The sequence below is a fragment of the Crocodylus siamensis genome, chromosome 2 (genome assembly GCF_052110815.1).
Source record: "Crocodylus siamensis isolate JL-2025a chromosome 2, ASM5211081v1, whole genome shotgun sequence".
Lineage (NCBI taxonomy): Eukaryota > Metazoa > Chordata > Crocodylia > Crocodylidae > Crocodylus > Crocodylus siamensis.
The window spans coordinates 158,856,267-158,879,076 of record NC_143396.1 but is presented as its reverse complement, the minus strand read 5'-3'; the positions used below and the strand labels follow the sequence as shown (position 1 = coordinate 158,879,076).

Here is a 22,810-nt window from a genome sequence, read left to right as displayed (position 1 = left end):
GGCAAAGGGAAAAACAGCCATTTGTATTTAGTGATTCAAACTACTACAGGGGCAACTGTCAATTTGAGGTCTTTGAATTTAATCCAACAGAGAAAGAATGCAAAACTGACTGTATAAAACATCAGTCCATTCCATTAGTGGCAAACCCATATCCAGAGCAACCATATTACTCCTCTATGTTTCAAAAACATTCCTAACACTGCTTAAATATTTTTAAAAAATGGTACACAGAAACAATGCATATTTGCCAGCAGTGGCAAGTCATTGTGCTATCAGTGAAAAGGTAGGTTTAGGACCTTTTAAGTCCCTGTGCTTACCTTACTATATTCTGACTATAAAATATTACAACACTGAATCCCAGTAATCATCAAATACTTCTTCCTGTTTCAGTTGTGATTTTTCTACCAGCTAAGTACATGGCAAGAGACATTCATGGAATTGATGCCAACAAAAGAACCTCCAAGGAAAGACTAAGCAGCAGCAGCAGCAAAAATATTTTCAGTGTGAAGACCCATGGGGGTCAAGAAGCACAGCATGGCTAAGGCAGAGCTAAGTGATGGAATTTCTCACATATGCCACACCTCCAAATAAGATACAAACCTTGTTTTTGAAAGATAGAAGGAAAAAAAATGAAAATGCTGGTAATTGCAGTATTTTTCCCAGGAAAAAAAAGACACAGGCAGCTGAAGTAAGGGGAAGCAAAACATTGTGGTTGCTCTGTTAGCTTCCTAGCTGTAGGAGGCTGCAGGTGCTCTTGCCTGAGCAAAGCTGCCCAGATGCTCTTCTCTCCTTGAGCTGAGCTGGGTTGGCAGCCAGCAGAACCTGCCAGGTCAGCCGAGAGCCTGATCCTAGCCAGCAGCACTGCCGAGTCAGCTGAAGGCTCACCCAGCTGATTCAGCAGGAGCCTCTGCCCTGGCACCTGAGGCTCAGCTCCATTTTAGAAATAGTGATGCCAAACCCCAGGTGCCTGGGCAAAGGCTTCTGGTAAGTCAGTAGCAGCTACTGCACCACAAGCCTCTGCTGTGGGAGTGTCCAAAAACTCAGCAGCTATGGAGCTGGGCACTCAATGGCCTGCCCGATGCAGCACATGCAGTATTACTTTCTGCTCCCCACAGAGGCTTATGTTGCAGAAGCTGCTTTTACCATATTTTCATTGCTTAAAACATGCATCCTGATTTCCATCAATGGTGTGTGTATGCAAGGAAATATGGTAGTATTTCAGGTATAGTTGAATTCTATCACCAGCATCTAGAAGCAAAACATTAGTCAGAACCACTGAAATTAACTGTCTTACTGTATCCCAAATTGAATTCAGCTGACACTTCCCAAAAACATCTGCTAAAGACATTAAGTTTAGTATACTCTGTTTTAATAGAGATAACACTTTACATTAATTTGTGGCATTGAGAAAAGTGCTTTGGGGGGGAAAAGTGCTTACACATAGATATGGGTAGGTTTCTGTGAGAGGATACACTTACACTACCACAGCCATTGGAATCTCAGCATTTCAAGCATAAAAGGACACTGTCAGATTCAAAATAAGTCTCTAGTGATGAACTAGATAGCTACAGCAACTTAATGTAGTTCTACAATGATGTGCAGTATTTACTGACTTCTACATTTCACTCTGGTTGGACATAGAAAAAAAAACGACTGTTTTTTCACACACCCAAGTTATTTTCATATTGTGACCGACAAACTAGAGCCCCTGTGGAACTCTTAGGCGTCCAAAACTTGGGGAGTGGACAGGGTAGGAAGAGAGAAACACCCTTTTAAAAAAAAGAAAAACACACTACAAGAAACCAGGTATTCTAAAACAAAGCAAACACTGGCCCTAAACCACCTGAGAATGTCCCTTTATTAACTGCAGCAATTTTGGCAAAAATCTCAAACTAAGCAGAGTTAGCAGTTTGATCTTAATTCTGCAAAGACAAATATATGTGAATATTGTGTACTGGTCCTTTCCAGTTAAGACAGTCTCACCGATATGTTAAAGTTATGCATGTACATGAGCCTTTAGAGAATCAGCAGCTCTGTAAGTTAAAACATATTGGGTGGGCAAAGCAACCAATGGATAGTGCAATTACAGCAGGCAAACAGAAGCAGATGGAGAAAACAGCTCACCCTGGAAATCAGTGGGGACAAGTGGCAGGTCTAAGTCCTTCTTACACTCACTTATTAAGATCTACAGTAGCTTCGTTTTAGATGCATCTTTTATACACAGACTGTATCTGGGAGTTGTAGAGGATGAAGAACAATTCTACCCAACCACTTCTTCTGATCATCTTCACTTGAAGCTCTGGACTCCAACTGCCAACAAACAGGCATCTTTTTACAAAAAAAGGAAACAAAAAACCACCTACTTACTGAAACCCTTAAAGACCTAAAGCTTCACTTGTAAAAACACAGGTCTCAAAGCTACCAAATTTCCCAACCCATTTTCATTTAGAACAAAATGCTCATCCTTCCTGCCCTTGTTTCCTGGGTGCCACTGCCTCCATGAATCAGGTCTTCAGCAGCCCTGGAATTCACTTGCTCCCACAACTGTCATTTTTATCTTATTAAAAACATGCATCTTCTTCACAGCATGATAAAAAAAAAAAAAGTTAGCTCTGCTGTTCTTTAAAAGACTGTGACTTTCTTGTACACTGAATACCATGAGATTCATAGCACCACAAGGGGAAGTTCTGTGAACCGAAACATTCTCCAGGGAGCGGCACTACAGCAGCCAGATGGATTAGATACCATGCTCTTTCTAACACCATGGATCTCCACCTCAACAGCCACTGTGGGGAGGGGAAATCACACAACACTCTATGAGTCATGATATCTTAGGAAACCAGAATGCAGGGCCAGGAATTAGGATTTTGTGACACGACACTAAGAAATTTCCTGATTAATTGAGAAGTCTGTGGTACACCTTGTTCCAAGGGGAGTGTCTTTTTTTAAAATCAGCATCACACAGAGTTGATCTTTCCTTGTCTAGAAGTACATGAAGCCTTCCTCAGTCACTGCTGCTCCAAAGTCATCCTGCAACCTCCATCCTGAGCAGTATTGTACGATTCACAGCTTGTACACTTCATGCCTAAAATATGGAACTGGACCATGGATCGGGCACTGCAGTCATTGCAAAGGATCTGTATTAAAGATAAAGAAGAGATCAGCCTTAACACAGACAGGAGGCTTCATAAAGTGCTGCAGCTATGATGCACATACCATGCATGTGTGCTACAAAATAAGACACTGAAATCTGCTTACCACCAAGACAAAGCACACAAGACTAGGAGGATAAATTTCTTTTCAGATAAAGAAAACATAACTCAGCCATACCTCTGCATCCATGAGTGACTGGTGCCTCCTGAATCAGGGGCGGGGGGTACCCGCAGAAGCTGCTGACCCTCTTAGGGGGGTGGCACTAGCCCTACCAACAGCACCAGTGTCAGCCATCAGGGTGGGGGGTAAGGGGGGCACTGGCCCCATCAGGGAGGACAAGTGCACCTATGTCCACCCCCTACCAGTCACCTATGTCTGCATCACTGCCAAGACTCAAGATAAGGAATGGCAGCACAATGGTTTAACCCTTTGATTTAAAAGGGGGTGGGCAAAATACGGCCTGCAGGCTGGATTCAGCCTGCGTGGCCATTCTATCTGGCCCGTGGGGCCCCTAAAAAATGTAGAAAATTAGTATTTTTCTGCCCTTGGTTCCTGTCAAAAATGACAAAAAGTCAAAGTCAAAAATGACAGGAACCAAGGGCAGTAGGACCCAGGGGAAGCCTCACAAGCACCCACAACAATGGCCGGCTCCGCTCCACCCCCCAGCTGGGGTTTCTGGGCTGGGAGCACATGGCTGCCCTGGCAGAAGCTTAGGTAAGTGGTAGGGGGGAAAACGGGACCAGGCAGGGAAGAAGCACTGGCCGGGGGGGAAGCAGCCCCTCCCCACCTGGTGCCCCAAGCCGGTGTGGAGCTGCCTGTGCCCGCTAGGCAGCTGATGCAGGCTGCGAGTGCCTGCAGCACGGGGCACCAGCCATGGGGTGGAGGAAGGGCCGCTCCCCACCCCACACAGTTTTTCCCCGGGCTCCTTCCCTGCATGGAAAAAAGTGGCTCCTCACCCACCCCATGGCCAGTGCCCTGCACTGCAGGTGCTTGCAGCCCACAAGGGGCTGTCTAAAGCAGGCACAGGCAGCCCCAGGCAGGCTGCAAGTGGCTGCAGGACGGGGCACCGGGTAGGGAGGGGCTGGCAGTGGGGCAGGTTACAAGCTGGTGCTGAGCGTGGGGAAAAGTGGCCCCTCGCCTGCCCCATGACCAGCACCCTGCACTGCAGCCACCTGCAGCCCTCATGAGGCTGCCTGTGCCTGCTCCAGACAGCCCTGCATGGGCTGTGAGCACCTGCAGCAGGGAGTACCAACCATGAGGCAGGCGAGGGGCCACTTTTCCCCCACACTCAGCACCAGCTTCTTCCCTGCTGGCAAGCAGGGGGTCAGAGTTGTGCACTACCCCCTGCCTGTATCATGGGGCTGCGGGGGCACTGGGTGTGAGCTGGCGGGGAGCCAGCAGGAGCACAGGGCTTGCACCAGTGTCCTGGGGCCAGTCCCGGTGGGGTCCAGAGCAGGGTGGCAGGAGCACAGGGTCCCAGCCAGCAGGGACTCTATGGAGTGGGGCCAGCTCCCCCCTCTCCCTGCTGGTGCAGCCCAGCCCAGCTCCAGACTCCTACCAGCCTGTGCCCCGCTCTAGGCCCCACCGATGCTGGCCCTGGGACACTGGTCCCAAGACTTTGGGATGTTGGTCCCAAGATGATGACCAGGGGGCAGGGCATCTGTCAAGGAGTGGGGCTACCCACGTGGCCCTCAACAGCCTGCCAAAACTGGGCAAGCAACTCTCTGCCCAAAATAATTGCCCGGGCCTGATTTAGAACCATGAAGAAGCACCTTAGGCACTCAAGTAATGTTTAGCTGAAGTCAGTGGGACCCATTACTGGAGTAAAAGTCAAACATGGTTTTTGGCCTATGCCGTCTCCTAGTCTCTCCCAATCCTTCCTACAAAATCTACTTCCCATTGTAGCAGACAGAACTGGAACGAAACATTAGTTAACAATGGTGATGTGGGTAACCAATCTGACTGCTGCAAAAAAACTCCAGACAGCATGTCTGATCAAATACAGTCTCTTTTAAAGCCCACTTAAATAAATAAATAAACCCTGCCCTAACTCCAAAGAATACTAGGCAGAATGGACTGTCTGTGCCAGTTTTGTAGACACTAAATGGAACACCAAGATCTGATCAGTCACGTAATTTCAGTTTTCCTAGCATGCAGAACCCAGGCCCAAAGAGGTAGCATAGAACCAAGTTACCCTCAGAGAAAAGCAACGTTCTCAATTTGCCAGTTACGAATATAAACGTTTGAATGTTTTGCAGAAAGAAGCATGCTCACTCTGACATATAGAAGGATCAGAGACAAGATGTTAGAGTGGCCAAGAATGGGGAGAGACTAGAAGGGAGTGTACAAACTTACGCAAAAGACTGACTACTCACCTCCACCATCATGTTCTGATATTCTGTAGGCATAGGAGTCTGTGCTACTTCATCATCCAACTGTCGCCAATACCGAGTCATATCCAAGGCAGAATGCATGCACAAAGGACATCTGTAACCTCTGGCAAGAAGAAAAAAGCCTTAGTAAGGAAGACAGTGGTGCAGGCAAGCTGTTGCCAGAGTCAGGTTGAAAAAGAAGAAATTCCTGCTGTATTAGTCGACAAGAAATGAGCTGTTTACAAACACTGCACAAGCAACAAGAGCACTGGACTGTCATCCCACTCACTCTTTTTTCAAACTGGAGTCCCCTGTGGGTCAGCGATAAAACCCCTGCTTGCCAGACGCAAGACCCAGGTTCAGTTCCCAGATTCTTATACAACAACTACAACCATGGAGACACCAAACATCTGACTCAGCCTGGTTTTGGATTCTGCCCTAGAGGGGGAATGGATGGTCTGGGCAGCCTCCACTCATGTCTACACATATGCATCAAAAGTCTAGGTGACCTCTCATGCATACACCATGACCTGGAAGAATCAATGGTTGCCAAATCTCTCAAACCAAGGAATCTACACTGCTACAATACTTGAAAAGTAGTGGGTTCAGAATACTCACTCTTTTAGCATGTCTTCATAACAAGTTCTGAAAAGGAAACACAAGAGGACTTCAGTATTTACGTGAGGAAAGTGAAGCCCTGTAAATTCTGTGGATAAGAAAAAGCTGGACTTAACTGGGGAAGGTGGACATCTATTCAAACACCTAGAGTTAAAGCAGTAACTGGCACTGAAAAAGAGATGGGGAGGCATCTTGGAAAAATGCTTAGTGTTTAGGGGGCTGCTAGGAAACTGGATATCTGCTTTAAAAAAAAACTGTCATTAGGGAGCTAACATGTTACTGTAAACAAAAAAGACAGATATACTACAGTGGGATTTAAAGCCAGCATAACACAAAGCAAAACTGAGTTCAGAAAGCTTCATGATACTATACGGAGGAAACTAGCGTAAAAAACAGATGCAACATGCTGGGAACGAGCAAGACTGAAAGAGACCAATAGATGATAAAAATTTAAAAGATGTCTCCAGTGACATAGCAGGTCAAAAGAGAATGATATTTTGGACTGCATATATAGAAGGGTACGGAGGAGTGATATAGCACTCTGTTACTACATACATACCCGAAGCACTGCATTTAGTTAGTACTCTGTATTACCATTACAAGATCTGTGAATATTTTTAAGCAAAAAAAGTCTGCATAGCTTTCAACAACAAAAAAGGCAAAAAACTTAGACTTAAAAACATATATGCTAGTTAAGTGACAACAAGGCTCCCACCATGCAATAAACTCCTTGAAGGGACTCCTATGCCTCCAAGACAGGGCTGCTCAACCTCCAGCCCATGGACCAAATCTGTCTCACGGACCCATGGCATCCAGCTTGCAGGGCTTCCCACAGGTCCAGAAATTTGGCAGTAGAGGAGCAGTGTCAATTAATACTGCCATCCCCACCCCCTCCTCTCTCCCCCCCTGCCCCATGCCAAATTCCCCAACCCCACACAGCCATCCACCCCACACATTGCCCATTTAAGCCAGTATCCTATTTTAGATAGTGGTAGTAGTGGATGCTTTGGAAGAAGAATAGATGAACAGGGTGTAGCATAGCTAGTGATCTATCCTGTCATATATTCCCCAGCACCTGCTATGATTGGTTTGCTAGAGGATACATCCTTTATTCTTTTTTTTTTTTTTTTTTTTTTTTAAATACCTTACTTCACTGACCTCACTGTAGCATCAGGGTGATACAAATCACTCATTGTTCAGGGTTACTTAAGGCAATACACGAGGATGTAAGAAATTTTATAAGAGAAAATTTTACGATGAGCATGAAAATACTGACAAGAAGGCATCTCCTGAGAGAAGAGCTAAAACCCTCATCACTTGGAACATTAAGAACTCAGTCATTGGGGAACAGCAGAGGACAGACTTACATTAGCGCCAGGGAATGGATTGGATGATCTGGTAGATATTTCCATCTCTAATGGTTTTGATTCTGTGAATGACCTTACCTATGGAGAAGATGTCCACATGGCAGAACATGGGCTCCAACACGTGATGTGTGAATGTCCTATTTAAAAAGACACAGCCATCAGCATTTAAAATTTTCCCTACAAGCACCAACAATGTACAGAAAGCCAAAGCCAATGGAGAAGAACTTTAAAACATGCACAATTAAAATATGTAATTTATTTTCTAGCAAAATTCTAGCAGATGAGACATTTTTAAATGCACAGCACTTACCTCCAAACATATTGGACAGTCCTGCCTGGAGACATTTTCAATGCACTTGGTAAAGAAATAGAAGAGAGAAATGTAGATACTTGCATAATAATACATGGATCTAGAACTTGACCAGAATATGCTAACAGGTGTGTGAAATCTTGCTGCCACATACTATTTAGAATTCTGCCCATTAAAGTGTGGTCTGTACTACTAAATTTTTTAACTAAATGTGTAAAAATGGTTATGGCAGTTATCTTGAGCAGCAGGCAACAAAACTGCTGCAGGTGGATCAGCCCAGCTATACTGCCTCCCAAAACATTTCCAGCATTAGGTTACTCTATGTATGCTAGCTCCAGCACAGCCAAGCCACCTTAGAATGTGGGCAGGCTACTTAGCTCTGTTAAGCAGCACTAATACAACCTTGCTGTTTCCTGTGCTGGAGCTATGGGGTGCGAGAACCAGCAGGACCTTCAGACTGTTGGTGGGGAAGGACTGTTGGGGGGGAAGGACTACCAGAGGTAGGCAGGGTGTGCAGCCAGAGGTGAACCGTGGCATCAAAAAGGTCGAGAACTGCTGGTTTACAGGACTCCTAAAACGCTCACTGTTCTACCAACAACATTTCTTAGAACATTTCAAGGTGAGTTGTTCACAGCTTTGAGTATTTAATCATACTAAATAATCCACCATGACAAACTGTGACATTAATGCAGAAATCCAGAAATAACTTATACTAATATTCAGAACAGATGAACTGGAAGCAGGACAGTTTGTGTAGCACTTGTTTTCATGACACACAGGCTGAGCTAATCCCTATCAGCTCTCACTGTCATAAAAGCAAAGCTTTAAGTCAAGCTATATTTTGTTACACTCATACCTTATGATTTCCTTGGAGATTCAAGGCTAGACATAAATTACATTTTGAACAATGGAAAAAGTCTTCTTTTGGCCCAATCCTAAGGAGACAGTGAATGAAAAATGGCTTATCACTTTCCCTACAACTGTATTTTGTTTCCCACAATAACATTTTAATTAAAAAATACTTCACCTTTCACAATCAAGAAAGTTTTATATTTTTAAAAGGGTTGGAACTTAGCAAAGAGTATAACACAAAAGATTCTCATCCCAAATAAAATAGTACACCTTTGCTACCGATAACTGTTGAAAGGAGGTAACAGACTGAAAGATACTTTCTGATGTCGTCTGGGAGGTTCTTAAGGGTGTGCATCCAGGAAAGACGAAAATGTCTTAACATTAAGAGGTAATATAGCCTAGCAAACAGACATTTGCCTCACTAAGAAAATGGAACTAATTACACAAAGTGCTGTCAAAAGTCCTTCTAGTCTAGTCTGTATTTGTAATCATAATTAGCAAAGCTTTAAAGCAAGTTCATGGTGGCGCTACCTTGTTTAACAAGGCCCACCAACTTTTCACTCTCTTTGGCATGTAACAGGACCACACATTTACAATAGGGGCAGTGTTAGGAATGCAGACTGAAAAGAAGCCTTACTAAAGGCATCACCCATAGCCACAGAATTTACCCCAAGCATTTCCTAGAAAAATCAGGCCTATGTACCCTTAATTAACAGGATTTAAGACTAGGGATTCAATTTTAGATACACGTTCCTATTACAAGAACATAGTTTAACTTCTTCAAAATTCTGCATTTAAGTAGCACTTAATCTAAACCCCATTTCTGGAAAGAGACTCCAAGGAATTATGCTAATGTTCTAGTCCTTGAAGTAAGAAGGCACATCAACACTTCTCATCTAATGACAGAAATCAGAGTCCAAATTTGCCACATATTGCGGCAGCATATTCCTCTAACTGCTCTATACCACTGCTTAATATTAAAAGAGAACTGATGTGCTGCCAGGAATCAGAGCAGAATACTAAAGAGGCTGATTTAACAAAATTAAGATGTGTGAGAGTTTTAAATAACAATTACAACAGTGGAAAATTAAAGACATTTTCCTGCAGCAACGAGAGATCTGAGACTCATAGCAGGGAGCTCTATTCTGTTTACTGGAGTTCTTCACGTGACACAAATGCAAAATATGAAAAAGCACATTGTACAGATGGTTCAGCAGAAAGGATTCTCCTCCCCTGTACTCCTAAGCCACCTGCACATTATTAATATAAGAAAGCTAACTTAAACATTGTGATTGTCTTTTGATGGTTAATGACCTATAACAAAAAACATTTTAACTGCATGTTTAAAAACAGCAGTATGCTTTTAAATAAGTCTGCAATCAGAAAATGCTATAAGAGGTCACTCATGTTTACCTGGGTGTACATGATACATTCAGGGGGGAAAAAATTACATATGAATAATGAGAATCACACAGGTGTCTCTAAGGAAGATGCTCTTTACTCAGAGCTGCCTGCTAGCACGCTGAATTCTTATACACCATTCCTTTATAACGTCCACTTCAAATGCTGCAAGTGTCCAGGTTGCTATCATTTAAAGGTACTCCAAGCAGAATTGCTAGAGAGGCCTGGAGGCATTTCTGAGGAACAGTGGATAAAATTATGAATTATTTTAAATACAGTACCTACAAATTCCACACTTCTCACAGTGATACTGTTTCTTGTCTTTGTCAAATAGGTGGCATATGCTGCAGTAATATTCTCCAAACAAATTCTTGCAGTCTTCACAACTTTGTTGAGCCTACAAGTAAACATGCAAGTAATAAAAACTCTAACCATTAGGCTCAGAATTGAATTATTTTAGTTCTGTCCAGTACTGAGCTGCTTTCACTGCGAGTGAACTGGTGAGTATGGACTATTATCCTTCAAAGTATAGGACTGGTCATGTAGATTTTACATGGTTTTCCAACCTGCCTCACCATTGTCCACAGAAAAAATACTTGTATAGAGGTTCAGAATCTAGACTATCAGTATTAAAATAAGTCTGCATTTAGACCTGCTACATACAGTTTGGGAACTAGTCTTTTAACTCTAACTCACAGTGCAACCCCCCCCCCAAAAAAAAAGTACATAAGGTTTGCCATGCCTGGTCAGGCAATTGAGCTTTGACTGGGCACAAGACAGGAGGTCACATGTCTGAGTCCACACTTTCCCCTCCTGTATTCTTACTACAGAGGCAGCAACCTAAAAAAGGGGAATCAAACATAAGCACCTTCTCATGGCACTACTCCAGAAGTGCAAGCAGCAGAAGAACAAAGACAAAGCCTGGTTTTAGCATCTATTGTGATTTTGCAAAGGACCCCATGGTATTAGGTGAGAGCTCTATACTCAGGAACACGTGAAGTGCCTGGAAGCTACAGAAGAGACACAAAGGTCTCACCTATATTATAAATACAAGAACCAATGGACTTAGGCTGAATGCACAAATAAATTGTGACCCATTAGGCCTGCACTCAGCACAGTCTCCCTATGCAGTGAATGGGGGGGAGGAAGGGGGGGGGAAAGAAGAGGACTTCTGTACCTCAGAATGGAAGTCACCCACTAACATTTTTTGGCAGGGAACCATCTAACCATAGGGCCACATCAAACTCTGCCTTTCTGGGGCCATGGCATGCTACAGTGAAACGCCTTCCTCCACTTGGAATCCATAGCTCAGAAATCCTCTGAAGACAAACTGCCCAAGTCCTCTCTTTTAAAATCCTAACCCTAAATCCCATTCTCTCTTTCAACACACAGGAGATAGAAAGGACATTTGTCCCCCTTTTACCTAATAACTCAGTGGTTAGGTTACTCAACCAGGATGTAGGACGTAGGAGACCTAAATTCAAATAAAATCTCTCTCCCCTATGTCTCAGGACAGTGCTCTAGTCACCAGGCTGCAGACTAGGCTGGGGTAAGGGCATTCTCCATCCTTCTTGCTGATTTAATTTAAAAAATACTGAGTGGATAGGTAAGAAGAAAGTAAAAATTATTATAAGTAGTAGAGAAAAGGGGGGAGGCAGGGTTCCCATTCCAATGACTATTACAGCATTTTATACAGCAGGGCTGTCCAACTGGTGGCCCACATAATCCCCCATGGGCTGCATAGGGTAAGCCGAGACCCAGTGGTTCTGCCCAACTGCTCCTCCCCTGACCCACGTCAGTCCAGCTGCAACTGCAGTCGGAGACTACTGGCTTTCCTACCCTCCTTCATCTGCTGCTCTCCCAAGAAATGGGGCAGTGCAGTACTATGCAGGAAACAGAATGTGAGGCCGGGACTACAGACACACAGGCTGCTTGCAGACACTTAAAAAAAAACAAACAACAACAAAAACAAAACAAAACTCAGAAGGTGCTGTCTTTAAACTCAGCATTTTCCAATGCCAAGCCCCATGCATGCCTGAAAAAGGCAGCACCTTAGCTGGACCTGGCTTGCCCAACATTTGTATAGATCAGCCAATTTAGTGGGTCTTTTTTTGGCACTTTCATCTAATAGCTGATTGAATCAGTCTTTGATAAAAGCACCCAAAAAGTCCCACTGAAACACCGAATCTATACAGATGCAGCAGAGCTGGGTTGATGCAACATGCTACTTCTTCCAATAAAGCAGATTTTTGTATTTGTTTTTAACATATGCAAGCAGTCGTGGTGCAGTGGGTAGGGGAGTGCCCATATGGATGTGCTGTACAGTAGGGAGGGCATCTACACAGCATATTACCCAGAAGGCCTGTAGCTCACCCTGGTGCAGCCCCTAGAGTATGAGTTCTGCTGGTGCTTTCCGATCAAAGGAAAAGCTTCAAGAAGGGGAAGTGACAGTGCTCCCATACCAGAACTTCTTACTGTCTGGGGTTCACACCACTCTCCTGGGAGGTATCAGTTTGAATTCTCTGAGAAAGACGAAGAAAATGCATGTAGGTCTCCAACTTACTGGGCACATGCTTTAACTACCTATTTTAGAAAGGAGATGAAGAGGGGAGAACAAGCAGCACCACTTACTGTTACAGCCATCGTTTGAAAGAAAACAGAAGTAAGCATCATAGGTTAAGCCTCTGGGGCAACTCAGACAGGAAAATCCCTAGTTTGTGGACGGTGATGGAGTTAAGTACTAGTTAGATGCCTGGCTGTTCAGGAAGCCTCAGGTACAGAAGGTTATGCGTGTACCCCCAAAACAAAAGTTATGGGGCTAGGGGAATTCAAATACTAAAATCTGGGATATTTCTGTGTTATCCAAACACTGGATAACTAAGAGCCACTCAGCAGCCAACAGAGGATTTGGAAAATCCTGGTTTTAGACTTGGGCTCATTAGATCTCTGCAGATCTAGATTCTGGTTACAGCAGTTTTAGCCCATGATTCAACATCAGGAAAATCTTCACTGTTAAAACAGCGAGAGCGGAAGTGACTGCCTAAACAAGTTGTGGAATCAAGTTGTGGAATCTCCTTCATTGGAGGCTTTCAAGAGATTGTATAAAACACTGGACGCAGACAATCTAGGAGTAGTAATGCCTACAGTGCAATATGAAGAGCAACTATTGAAAGGCCAGAAGACCCCCACATGTGATCTGAAAGTGGTGCATAAGTGCTCTGAAGCCCAGAGCCAGTAGAAATTGGAAAGGACTATGCTTGGCAGCAGGAAAATAAAAGCAGAGCTTCACAACTAGCTAGATTATGAAACAAGAACTAAAGAGCAGGAACAAATTTATGGAGGGGATAGGATGATGGAGCAGGAAGATCTGGCTTTCCAGTTACAGTGTGTGGTACTGTTAATTTTGCTGGTGGTTTGGTTTGTTTGTTTGTTTTATTTTGGGGGTGGGGAGAAGGGGAAGAGGACATTATGCCTGTAGTTGTGCAAGAGAATGGTTCATGCAATTTTAAGAAGAGGTTAGATGCACACTTGTCTAGGATGGCTTAGATCAGCAATTCTCAGCCACGGTATCATGGGCTTTCAAGATCAAGATCCTTTCAAGGGTGCCATGCAACATTAGCACTGTTAGACGGGCAAACAAGACAAACCCAGAGATTTCAAATGGGACTCCACAGTGCTAAAAGCACTCCAATCTGTTGGGGTTGTCCCAACTTGTTTGCAACAAAAGAATTGCACTATACTTTTTCTGTAGTCAAAAATTAAAAGCAGAATGAAGCACTAGAGTTTTCCAAGGAGTGCCTTGGGTCTAAGAAGGTTGAGAACCACTGGTTTAGATAGAGGTGGTCCTGCCGTGAGCAGTAGGCAGGACTAGAGGTGCTCCCGAGGTGACTGCCAACTCTACTCTCCTACAGTTTTATCATCTGTGCAAAGTGTGTACATAAGCTGGACCAGGGGCTCTGAGCAACCACCTCACTTGTTAATGGGACGGGTGCAGCACAAGAGGTCTGAAACTTTTACCGACAGCACCCCCACCTGCCCCCTCCCCGCCTTGCCGGGCAAAGCCACGGAAAAGCACCCCACTCTCCCCGCGCCGTTGGGACCTTCGAGGGAGCCCGCGCCTGAGGCGGAGGGCGAGACCCATGTGCCGCACCTGCTGGATCCTCTGGCACCGGCTGCACTGCACCTCCTTCACTTGGAAGCGGTTCATCTGGTGGTCTTCGCCGCTGTCGTGGCACAGCCGGCACGCGTACAGCTTCGCGCAGCACGGCGCCTACGGGGCACAACTGTCAGCCCGCCCACCGCAGATAGCAGGCGCCCGGCGCCGTTTCCGCGCAAGCGCAAACAGGACCCGGCTACAAGGGGGGGAAGGGCAGGGACCCGCCCCACCGCGCTCGAGTCGGTGCCAAGCAACCGCTACTCCACTCCACTCCCATCCCCAGGGAGCCTCGGCCTCCCAGCGGAGCCCACCAGCCCCGCCTTACCTTGAGCAGGCAGCCGCGGCGATAGTGCTCACAGCCCGCCCCGCCGCCCTTGCCTGCCGCTGCCGCCATGGCTCCCAACCACCGAGGAAAAGCTGGGCCAGAGAGGCTACCCCTTCTCTCCCTACCGCCTCCTCTCTATGGCGGGAAAAAGACTCACTTCCGGCCTCCGAGCTGCACACGCATCCCCCGCAGGGCGATATACTTCCGGCTCAGGAAACGGGGCGGAAGCGTCGCTGCCCCTAGTACCTGCAGCGTCTCATTCTGCCCCTGCCGCCTCGTCCCAGCCTGGGATGTGGCGCTCGCGCCATGGTGAAGAGCTGCAGCGCGGCGGGCTGCGCCTCCCGGTGCCTGCCGCGCTCCAAGCGGCGAGGCCTCACCTTCCACGTGTAAGGGCCGGGCCGGGCTGTGGCGGGGCGCGGTCGCGGCTCTGGGCCTTGCTCCCTCTGCACGCCATCCGCCGCCGGCCCCAGCCCCGTAGCATGCGGGTTGCTCTGGCTCCAGCCCAGCCTGGTAACAGCTGTGGCAGTGGCAGTGGCTCCAGCTGCTGGGCTGGAGTAAACGCTGGCCCCACGCCCCAGGCTCGGACACGGCTGGAGCGTGCCAGGGGAGGAGGATGGCAGGGAGAGGGCAAGAGGGAGGGCAGCAAACAATGGAGGTCAGGGTCAGGCGATTTGACTCCCCATTGCCTGCCCCCTCTCCAGCACCTTCTTTCTTCCATTTGCTCATACATCTTATCTCATTTATAAAGTCAGTGATTTAGGATGGCTGCTGCTTGCCATTAGCTATATACTGTTTTTAGCTCTTTCCAAACTTCGGTGCCTGCCACATTGTTTAACATCTTAGAAACGAAGAGAGTTTGTCAAAATTAGGTAGGAGTCAGTTACCAGTTGTGTAGCCTAAAAAGTATCCCAAGGCTTACCCTAGACACAGATAAAGTCATCATCTAAGCAGCATAGCCACAAACTATACTGATATTGGTGACCAAGCCCAGGTAATTCAGATTTGGGTGCAGATCTGTGGCTTTGGAAATCTGAAAAGCCTCATTTTGCACTGATTCTGTTTTGCATTGGCTAAACTGGATACTCAGAAGGAATATGCACCTTCCTTTCATGAGAATTGCGAGATCGTTTTCATATTCTCTGAGCAAGAAATATTTGTGTGTATACAAATCCCTTCTAGGGCAGCCAAAGTTGAAGTTGGGGAAATTAGTCCAATCTGTTATGAAATCTGAAGTGTTTGACGTCGTCTCTGAAATGGGAATTTGTATAGATATAATCCCTACTAATAGTCTAACATGACTGTTGGCTGAGGGACTGAAATAACCATTGGCACTCTTGTACTCCCCAGGCCAGTTCCTTGAGGGCTTATGAATTCTGTCCATAAGCAAGTCTCAGACTGAGTAGTTTGACTTAGGACTTGGACTTGTACTCACCTCTGCTTCTAAATTTAAAATTGATTCCAAATTTATTCAGAGATCTTCCCCTTGCCTTTGGTGTTAAACAACATTTCTCAAACTTTCTGGTTTAAAGCCAGATTTTTTTAAAAAAGTAAATTCCAAGAATTTCCACCAAATTTCTAAATAAACATCTCATTTCTTCTCCCCTGCAGAACACTGACTTGATAGGACAACTTTTCTGTTACTAAAACTACCCAAACACTTTGAAACCAGTCAGTGGTTTTAGGGGGTGTTACTTCTCTTCCAGGCTTTTGCAGCTGTAATTCTTGTAGCCACTAGAAGACAGGTGATCAATTCCTCATGACTGATATGATACGAGTCCTCTGAAAGGTAGGACCTAGTAGCTGGCATCCTGTTATTTCCCTCGCCATACCTCCAACCTTCTTCGAGAACAGTTTGATTCTGGGATACGTGCACCACATGTAGAGTCCTCTTAACTGACTGGACTGCCTCCTATGCTAGCCTGTTACTGTACCATAAAGACTCTTTAATTTTAAGTGAGGTGAGATATCATTGATATAAGTTTTTTTTAAATAATTTTCTTTTATTTAGTTAAAATGGATGTGTGAGGACCATTGTTCCAGATGGTATCCAGATGGTATTGGTTCAGTACTAATTTGTGATCCAGTGTTAATATCCCACTTCGTCATAAACAGTGCTTTTACTTATATGGATATTTAAAATTATTTTGTATAAGAGACTAGGCCTGTGTGTTTCATAGTTGTGATCAGTATTTTCCCAAATTCCGTCAAATTTCTACTGAGGTTTACCTTTCTTTGGGCATGTGCTGAAAAGTCTCCCAATTGCAGGCATTGGAAAAATGGGATTTTAATGTCACCTAATATACACTGTATTTCTTCAAAAGATATAAATATGTTTTCTTTGAATACTTCAAAATTTACAATACCAATATGTTCCCAGTTATTAAAGATGCCTATTAATGCATTAGGATTGAATTCAGTATTGTTAAGTGTAGGTGCTGAAGGTGAAAGGTATGAGATGAATTCCTTATATGTGTTATCCCAGTTTTTCACCTAGTATGGAGTTATAACCACCATGTTACAGGTTAGATATTATCAAGGCCTTTCTGCTTCCACTCCATTTGAAACTGAGGCACCATCCGTTGCTTCTATCAGTCAGTGGAAAGAATGGATGGAGAGCAATACATTGGAGAAGTTTCTTCCCCCTGGGAGGAAGGATTCAACCTAGAACCCAGGGCCCTCTCCCATTCAGGGTAGCATCAGCTCCGCTGAGCCACACACTCCCAATCTTGGGCTCTTTCTCTTGGATCCATAGTAGTTTGGGGGTCAGACTAGATGATCTGTTCAGGTCCCTTCTGACCCCAAACTACTATGAAAATGAGACCCACATATCGCCTTTTTTGGAGAACCAGCTTCAAAAAGGGCTGGAGAGGGGACTGAATAACAGTTTGGATGTCAGACTCCACGCAGGCTATGCATGTTCTAAAGGAGAAATCTCAATATTACATGCAGATGTGTTCTTTTTCAGTTGTGCATTAGGGAGATTTATCTAAAGCCAGGGACAATCCAGAGTAGCATAGCTATATACAAGGGTCAGCAATGCCTTGCAATACTTACGTTCTGGGACGTGGACAGTAGTATTCTTGTTGATTTCTTGTATAAGGGACCCATGGTAAACTCAGAGTCTGTGTCACGACCATGAAGAAACTGAAACATTGCATGTAAAGAGACTATCCTGAGGTGCTGCTTCTGCACAGCAATGCTGGCCCATATACCAGCTTGGTCACCATAGAGGTAGTCTCATCATTTAGATAGGTGGTACCACCTCATCATACAGTTGGACCAAGAGACTTCGAGGGTGAAAGTTTTGGGGTGACAGTGAAACAATGGAGACTGACACTGGCTTTGCAACAAGGACTTTTACAATGCTGGGATACATGCCCTCATTCACCGATGGGAAAAGGTCATTAATGAGGAAGGAGATATGTTGAAAAATAGTGGTGTTCAGCAGTGCTGTACATGTTTTCCATGCAAGTTTAATATTTTTTCAATAATATCTGTTTGAGGAAAAAAATAGGAGGCATTACTCTCTGACTGACACTTGTATTCAACTTGATCTTCCATATGTCTGTTACCCTAGATTCCCTACTGATGTGGAGACCAAAAGAAAGTGGGTGCTGGCAGTGAAGAGGCCAGGCATTTGGGAGCCTAAAAAAGCAGATGTGCTATGTTCACGCCATTTCAAGAAATCTGACTTTGATACAAGAGGTCCCAATATCAAACTTAAGCCTGGAGTTGTGCCTTCTATTTTTGAATTTCCTTCTCTCTTACAGGTAGGTCTGTCTTTGCAATCCATATATACTGTTTCACTTACCCTGCTGTTTCAGCAAGCGCTGATGGGCATTTTCCCCATGATTTACATAAAACTCAGATGATGTTTCCTCTGTCTAGATTATCATTGTGTGTTAGGAGGAAAAAGGGTCAAGAAATATCAGCTTCCATTTAGGCTTATTCCTTCTTCCTTTATTCAAACAGAATTTCCATTAACTCCATTTCAGTAAGAGTTTTGCCTGAATTACAAGAGTGTAGGATCATGTCTTTGAAAGCAATAACAACTAGGGATCCAAATAAGGAACAGACCAAGTACCTTTTTAAAAAAAGAGGTAAGAAAAAAAAGGTGAAGCTGATCACTTCAATTCCAGCTAAATACAAGTCAGGGACTGTTTTTGCTTAGTATACTGAGGGCCTTGTTTGGGGACAACTGCAATACAGACCAAAGTTAAATAACATACAAATAAGTGAGAGCCAGGAAACCACACTTATAGATGGGACTCGGTAAAATTTTCCACCCCTGAAGAGACCAAGATGTCATTACCAGAAGTTTCCTGCTGAATGAATGCTTTAAGGCCTGTTGATTCATTGTGAGACTCGTTCCTTACTGGTTCCTTCCCTTCATGGACACGTTGCAGTCCTTTAGCTTGCAAAATCCCAAATTCTCTGTGATACAACTTTCTCATTCACTTAGATCTGACATGTATATTTCTCACAGAGTAAAGGTGAAAGAAGTCATGGCAGAAGACATTCTCCCCTGAAAACTTTGCCAGTGACAATTCACAACCACCAGCTTGTGGATGATGCTGCTTGTACAGGGGGATTTCAATCTCAGCTTGTGTTGGTAGGTAAAGTGACTTGTTTGAAACAGCCAAGTAGGGAAGACAGTGGATTGTGCTAACTGCTGGAGTAACTTGAAGGACTTGGAAGCTTCTAGGCCAACAGTGCATTTTGACTAGTGCCTTTGTTTTTATTTGTATTATGGTAACAGATGTTCTGCCTCCATTTTATTTTTTGTCAGAAAGAAGGGCTTTTTAAAGGTTGTTCCAGTGTTCGGGATGTGATTCAGTAGCTAGCACGCAAGCAACACTCACCGCTGTTTTCCTTGTGAAATAAGTAGTGGATTGGCTTTCTAATCATTTTTAACTCTTCTAGCTGTTGACTAATAATTGTTTTTTAATGCAGAGGAAAGCCTGGAAGATTGATTTAACAAAGCGTAAAGTCTGAGTAGAACTAAAAAGCCCATAACCAATTAGCAAGATACAACACAAAATGTGTACCTTAACACATTTTTGGTCTGCCGTGCTGCTGCAGTAATTACATTGGAGTAAATTGAACAGTTTGTTTTACACATGTTTATTTATACTGGTTTGTTTACAACATATAAACTATATGGATTTAGCTAAGTCCCATCTACTTATTTTAAAAGCAGAAATGCAAAAATATCAAAAAGGGCCAGACATACAAATTATTACTGCCATTTGTTTGCCAGTTTTGAAAGGTGCTAACATAAAAGTGCAAAATGTGTACATTCTTTATGGCTGGTATAAAGGGGGAGAAAACCCCTTACCAAATAAATGTTAAAACTACATTCCAAACTTAAAGGTTATACAAGTTTAGCTAAACCTCTTAATATAAATGCTTGAGCATCATGGGAGATAGGTTTAGTATAACACAAAAAATATTTATTTTTCTAACCATACAAGTTAAAATAGATACCTAAATAAGTATTGTTAACTAGATCAGAACAACCTAAGAATAAGCAGCACTACCTAAACTTGCTAAGTGTAAAGATGTGAGCAAGTGCATTGGGAAAAGATGACAGTGTCTAAAATGCTCTTTAATTTTGTTTCCAGGAGCACAGTTACAGCATAATGGACAGTCCAAGGAAACTGAAATGTAAATTAGATCAGGTAATCAGTGAGCTTGAAGATGCCAAGGAGAGTCTGAGGACTGCTTTAGACAGGGATCGACAACGCAGAGAATCACTGAAGGCAGTGATCAAAGACCTGGAAGATAAAGGTCTAATCGGCCCTGATGTAGCCTGTAAACTGGACACTTACTGCTGGGAGTGGTATAAGGAGGGCATTCAGGAGAAGACTGTCTGTGGAATTAACTGAATAGCCATAACCTTTTCTCAGGCGCAGCGTTCCTTGTTAGAGTCTTTTAGACAGAGTATCATCAACCTGCAGTGAAGAGGATCAAGTTGATCTCTGAAGTAGCCAAAAGTTTGTCCAAAGATACTATCTGTACAAGATTCTCACTCCTGGGTCACAGCTGCCTTACCCAAGATAGGAGGAGCTCCTCTGCCTCATGGCATTTTGGTCTTTGAGAATTTGCTTTACTGGTCAGGAGGTTGTGCATGTAAAAAACAATGTAATTTCCAAATAATTTTTGGGTTAGTAGAGTGGAAAGCTCCACTGCTGGGATTGTCGACATGTTAAGGCACCTTGAGTTTAGATTGATAGTTTGGAAAAATAATAATGCCCTAATGCTATAAATCAAGTTTAACAGGAGGGTACTGCAAGCCATTGATTTTGAGTTTAGAAGGGAAGAGGGCATATTTAGTGAGCACCTTATGGCAAGAAGTCCAGCATCCTCCTATTGGTGTAGGTAGGAAAAAAGGGGAAAGATTGGGCGTGCTTGTTCTTACAGAATAGAAGAGTGCAAAGCTAGCTAAAAAAAAAGGCATAGCATGCTTATCAGAGAAGACACTAAATAGTTTTGCAGTTTCAGCTTCTATAGCAAATAATTTGCAGTCTAAGATCAGAGTAAATGCAAGAGTAGGAGTCACTGTTTTACAGAGTAAGCCTTTTATTGCTTTCAGCTGTACAAAGTACAGGCATTACACATTAACAGTGCTAGTGTCTTTTCTCCTGTACTAGTTTAGTTTTGACTTTCTAGGTTTATACCCTAGGCCATTTAGAATCTTTTATTCTTAAGAGGTAAGTAAAAACTTCCTTTAAATGGAGAGCAGGAAGAGAGATGATGATGTCTTATGGCTTTCTCAAATAATTTTCAAACAAAAGTGTTTTATTTAATCCAGAAGATACCTTTCTATGTTTGTAATACAGTGATCTATTTATTGTGATATCGAGGGACAGTAAAACAATGGAAAGATATTCTTATGGGGGGACTTGGGTTTTTCTCTTATCATTGTCACCCACCACATTGCCTTACAGTATTAAAACCATCTACAATATTAGAACTGGAACATATATACCTGGCATGGATCCTTCAGACACCTCTCTACCCACTCTTCATAGCAGCTATGGGCTGAGGTCCATACTGGAGTCCCAGACCCCAGGCTTTCACTCTCTGCATGGCTAAACAGAACAGTCGGGGCATCAAACTGACCTTTATTTTGTTGGGCCACTCAACAACACTGATGAGTTTGGAAGGTTTTAACCAAAAAAGAAAGGGGCAGAAAGGAGAGGACAGCTCTGAGCCCTTGCAGTTTCTTTCAGAAGGCTTCACAACAGCTGGCCTGGAGTTGAAAACACTAAATATTCCCTTTGCTTCATGGCAGTCCTTGTTCCCAACATGGATTTGTCTAAAGGAAAGTGGTTGGTGGAGCATATTCTGTACATGTGTGTGTGCACACAGCTTCTGTTCTGCAATGATGGGTTATGGGGAGCAGATGGTTCAGGTATCTCCAGAAGATAGGAAGAAGTAGTGGTGAGGAATGGCAAATGAAGATCTCAAAAACAACGTAGGACTGGAACAGGTTTCCTAGGCCAATGTGTCCAGTACCTTGCACTTGCAGACAGTTGTTAAAAAATCCTCAAAATTGTCTTTTCCAATCCTTACCCACAACTACAAGCAGCAATATCCAAAACACTCCATAGCATGCCATAGATAAAAGCAAGGCAGATGAGCATTATCATCGCTCTTCCTGTACCCCACTGAACATTTTCCAATAAGCATCAGCAATATTTGTGTCCTGAGATCATTTTCACATAACTTTCTTACCAACTCTAAATAAATAACTACCTACTTTTTTCCAGCTTTGTCTCTCTCTCTCACACACACACATACACACACACACGTGTACACATACATATACAGGCAGTCCTTGACTTACAGCGTTTATAAATTGACACCATGTTTCAATTTTATGACGCCAGTTTCGACTTTACAATGCTTGATCTGGTGCGATGTCATGCCAGCGAACAAGTTTGCTGTCTGGCGCATCACCCTGAAGAACATCTGTCCAAACTTCCTTGGATACTTTCTTTAAGAAAGCAGACAAGACACAAGAAGATCCTACAGCCAAGAACCCTTCAAAAAGTCCAACCAAGAGCCTTTCAAAAAGTCAAGTAAAGTCACCTCAAAAAAGTCCTTCCAAATCAATATGATTGCTATTTACAATATAAACACATTAATGTAGCTATATTACTCATGTATAATTGATCGAGTACCAAATTTTGGGGTATTTTTGGTGAAAATAGGATATCGGACCTTGGTTCAGGATCCAATCCCCCATTT

The 22,810-nt window shown here is 43.8% G+C and overlaps 2 protein-coding genes across 2 annotated transcripts; one reads left to right on the top strand and one right to left on the bottom strand.

Moving 5' to 3' along the window:
• Nucleotides 1–1,352: 1,352 nt before the first annotated feature.
• Nucleotides 1,353–14,711, bottom strand: RCHY1 (ring finger and CHY zinc finger domain containing 1). Its single transcript, XM_090031926.1, has 9 exons — nt 14,555–14,711; nt 14,224–14,343; nt 10,355–10,470; nt 8,677–8,755; nt 7,821–7,865; nt 7,589–7,647; nt 6,144–6,170; nt 5,529–5,649; nt 1,353–3,137 (listed from the first exon to the last, which is right to left on the bottom strand). The coding sequence occupies exons 1-9, from the start codon at nt 14,621–14,623 to the stop codon at nt 3,009–3,011; spliced, it is 765 nt and encodes a 254-aa protein (XP_089888052.1). The 5' UTR covers nt 14,624–14,711; the 3' UTR covers nt 1,353–3,008.
• A 37-nt stretch (nt 14,712–14,748) lies between these two features.
• THAP6 (THAP domain containing 6) lies at nt 14,749–21,444 on the top strand. The gene is made up of 4 exons (XM_090031927.1): nt 14,749–14,940; nt 18,132–18,324; nt 19,041–19,166; nt 20,179–21,444. Exons 1-4 carry the CDS (start codon nt 14,861–14,863, stop codon nt 20,440–20,442), a joined length of 663 nt encoding a protein of 220 aa, XP_089888053.1. The 5' UTR covers nt 14,749–14,860; the 3' UTR covers nt 20,443–21,444.
• Nucleotides 21,445–22,810: the final 1,366 nt, after the last annotated feature.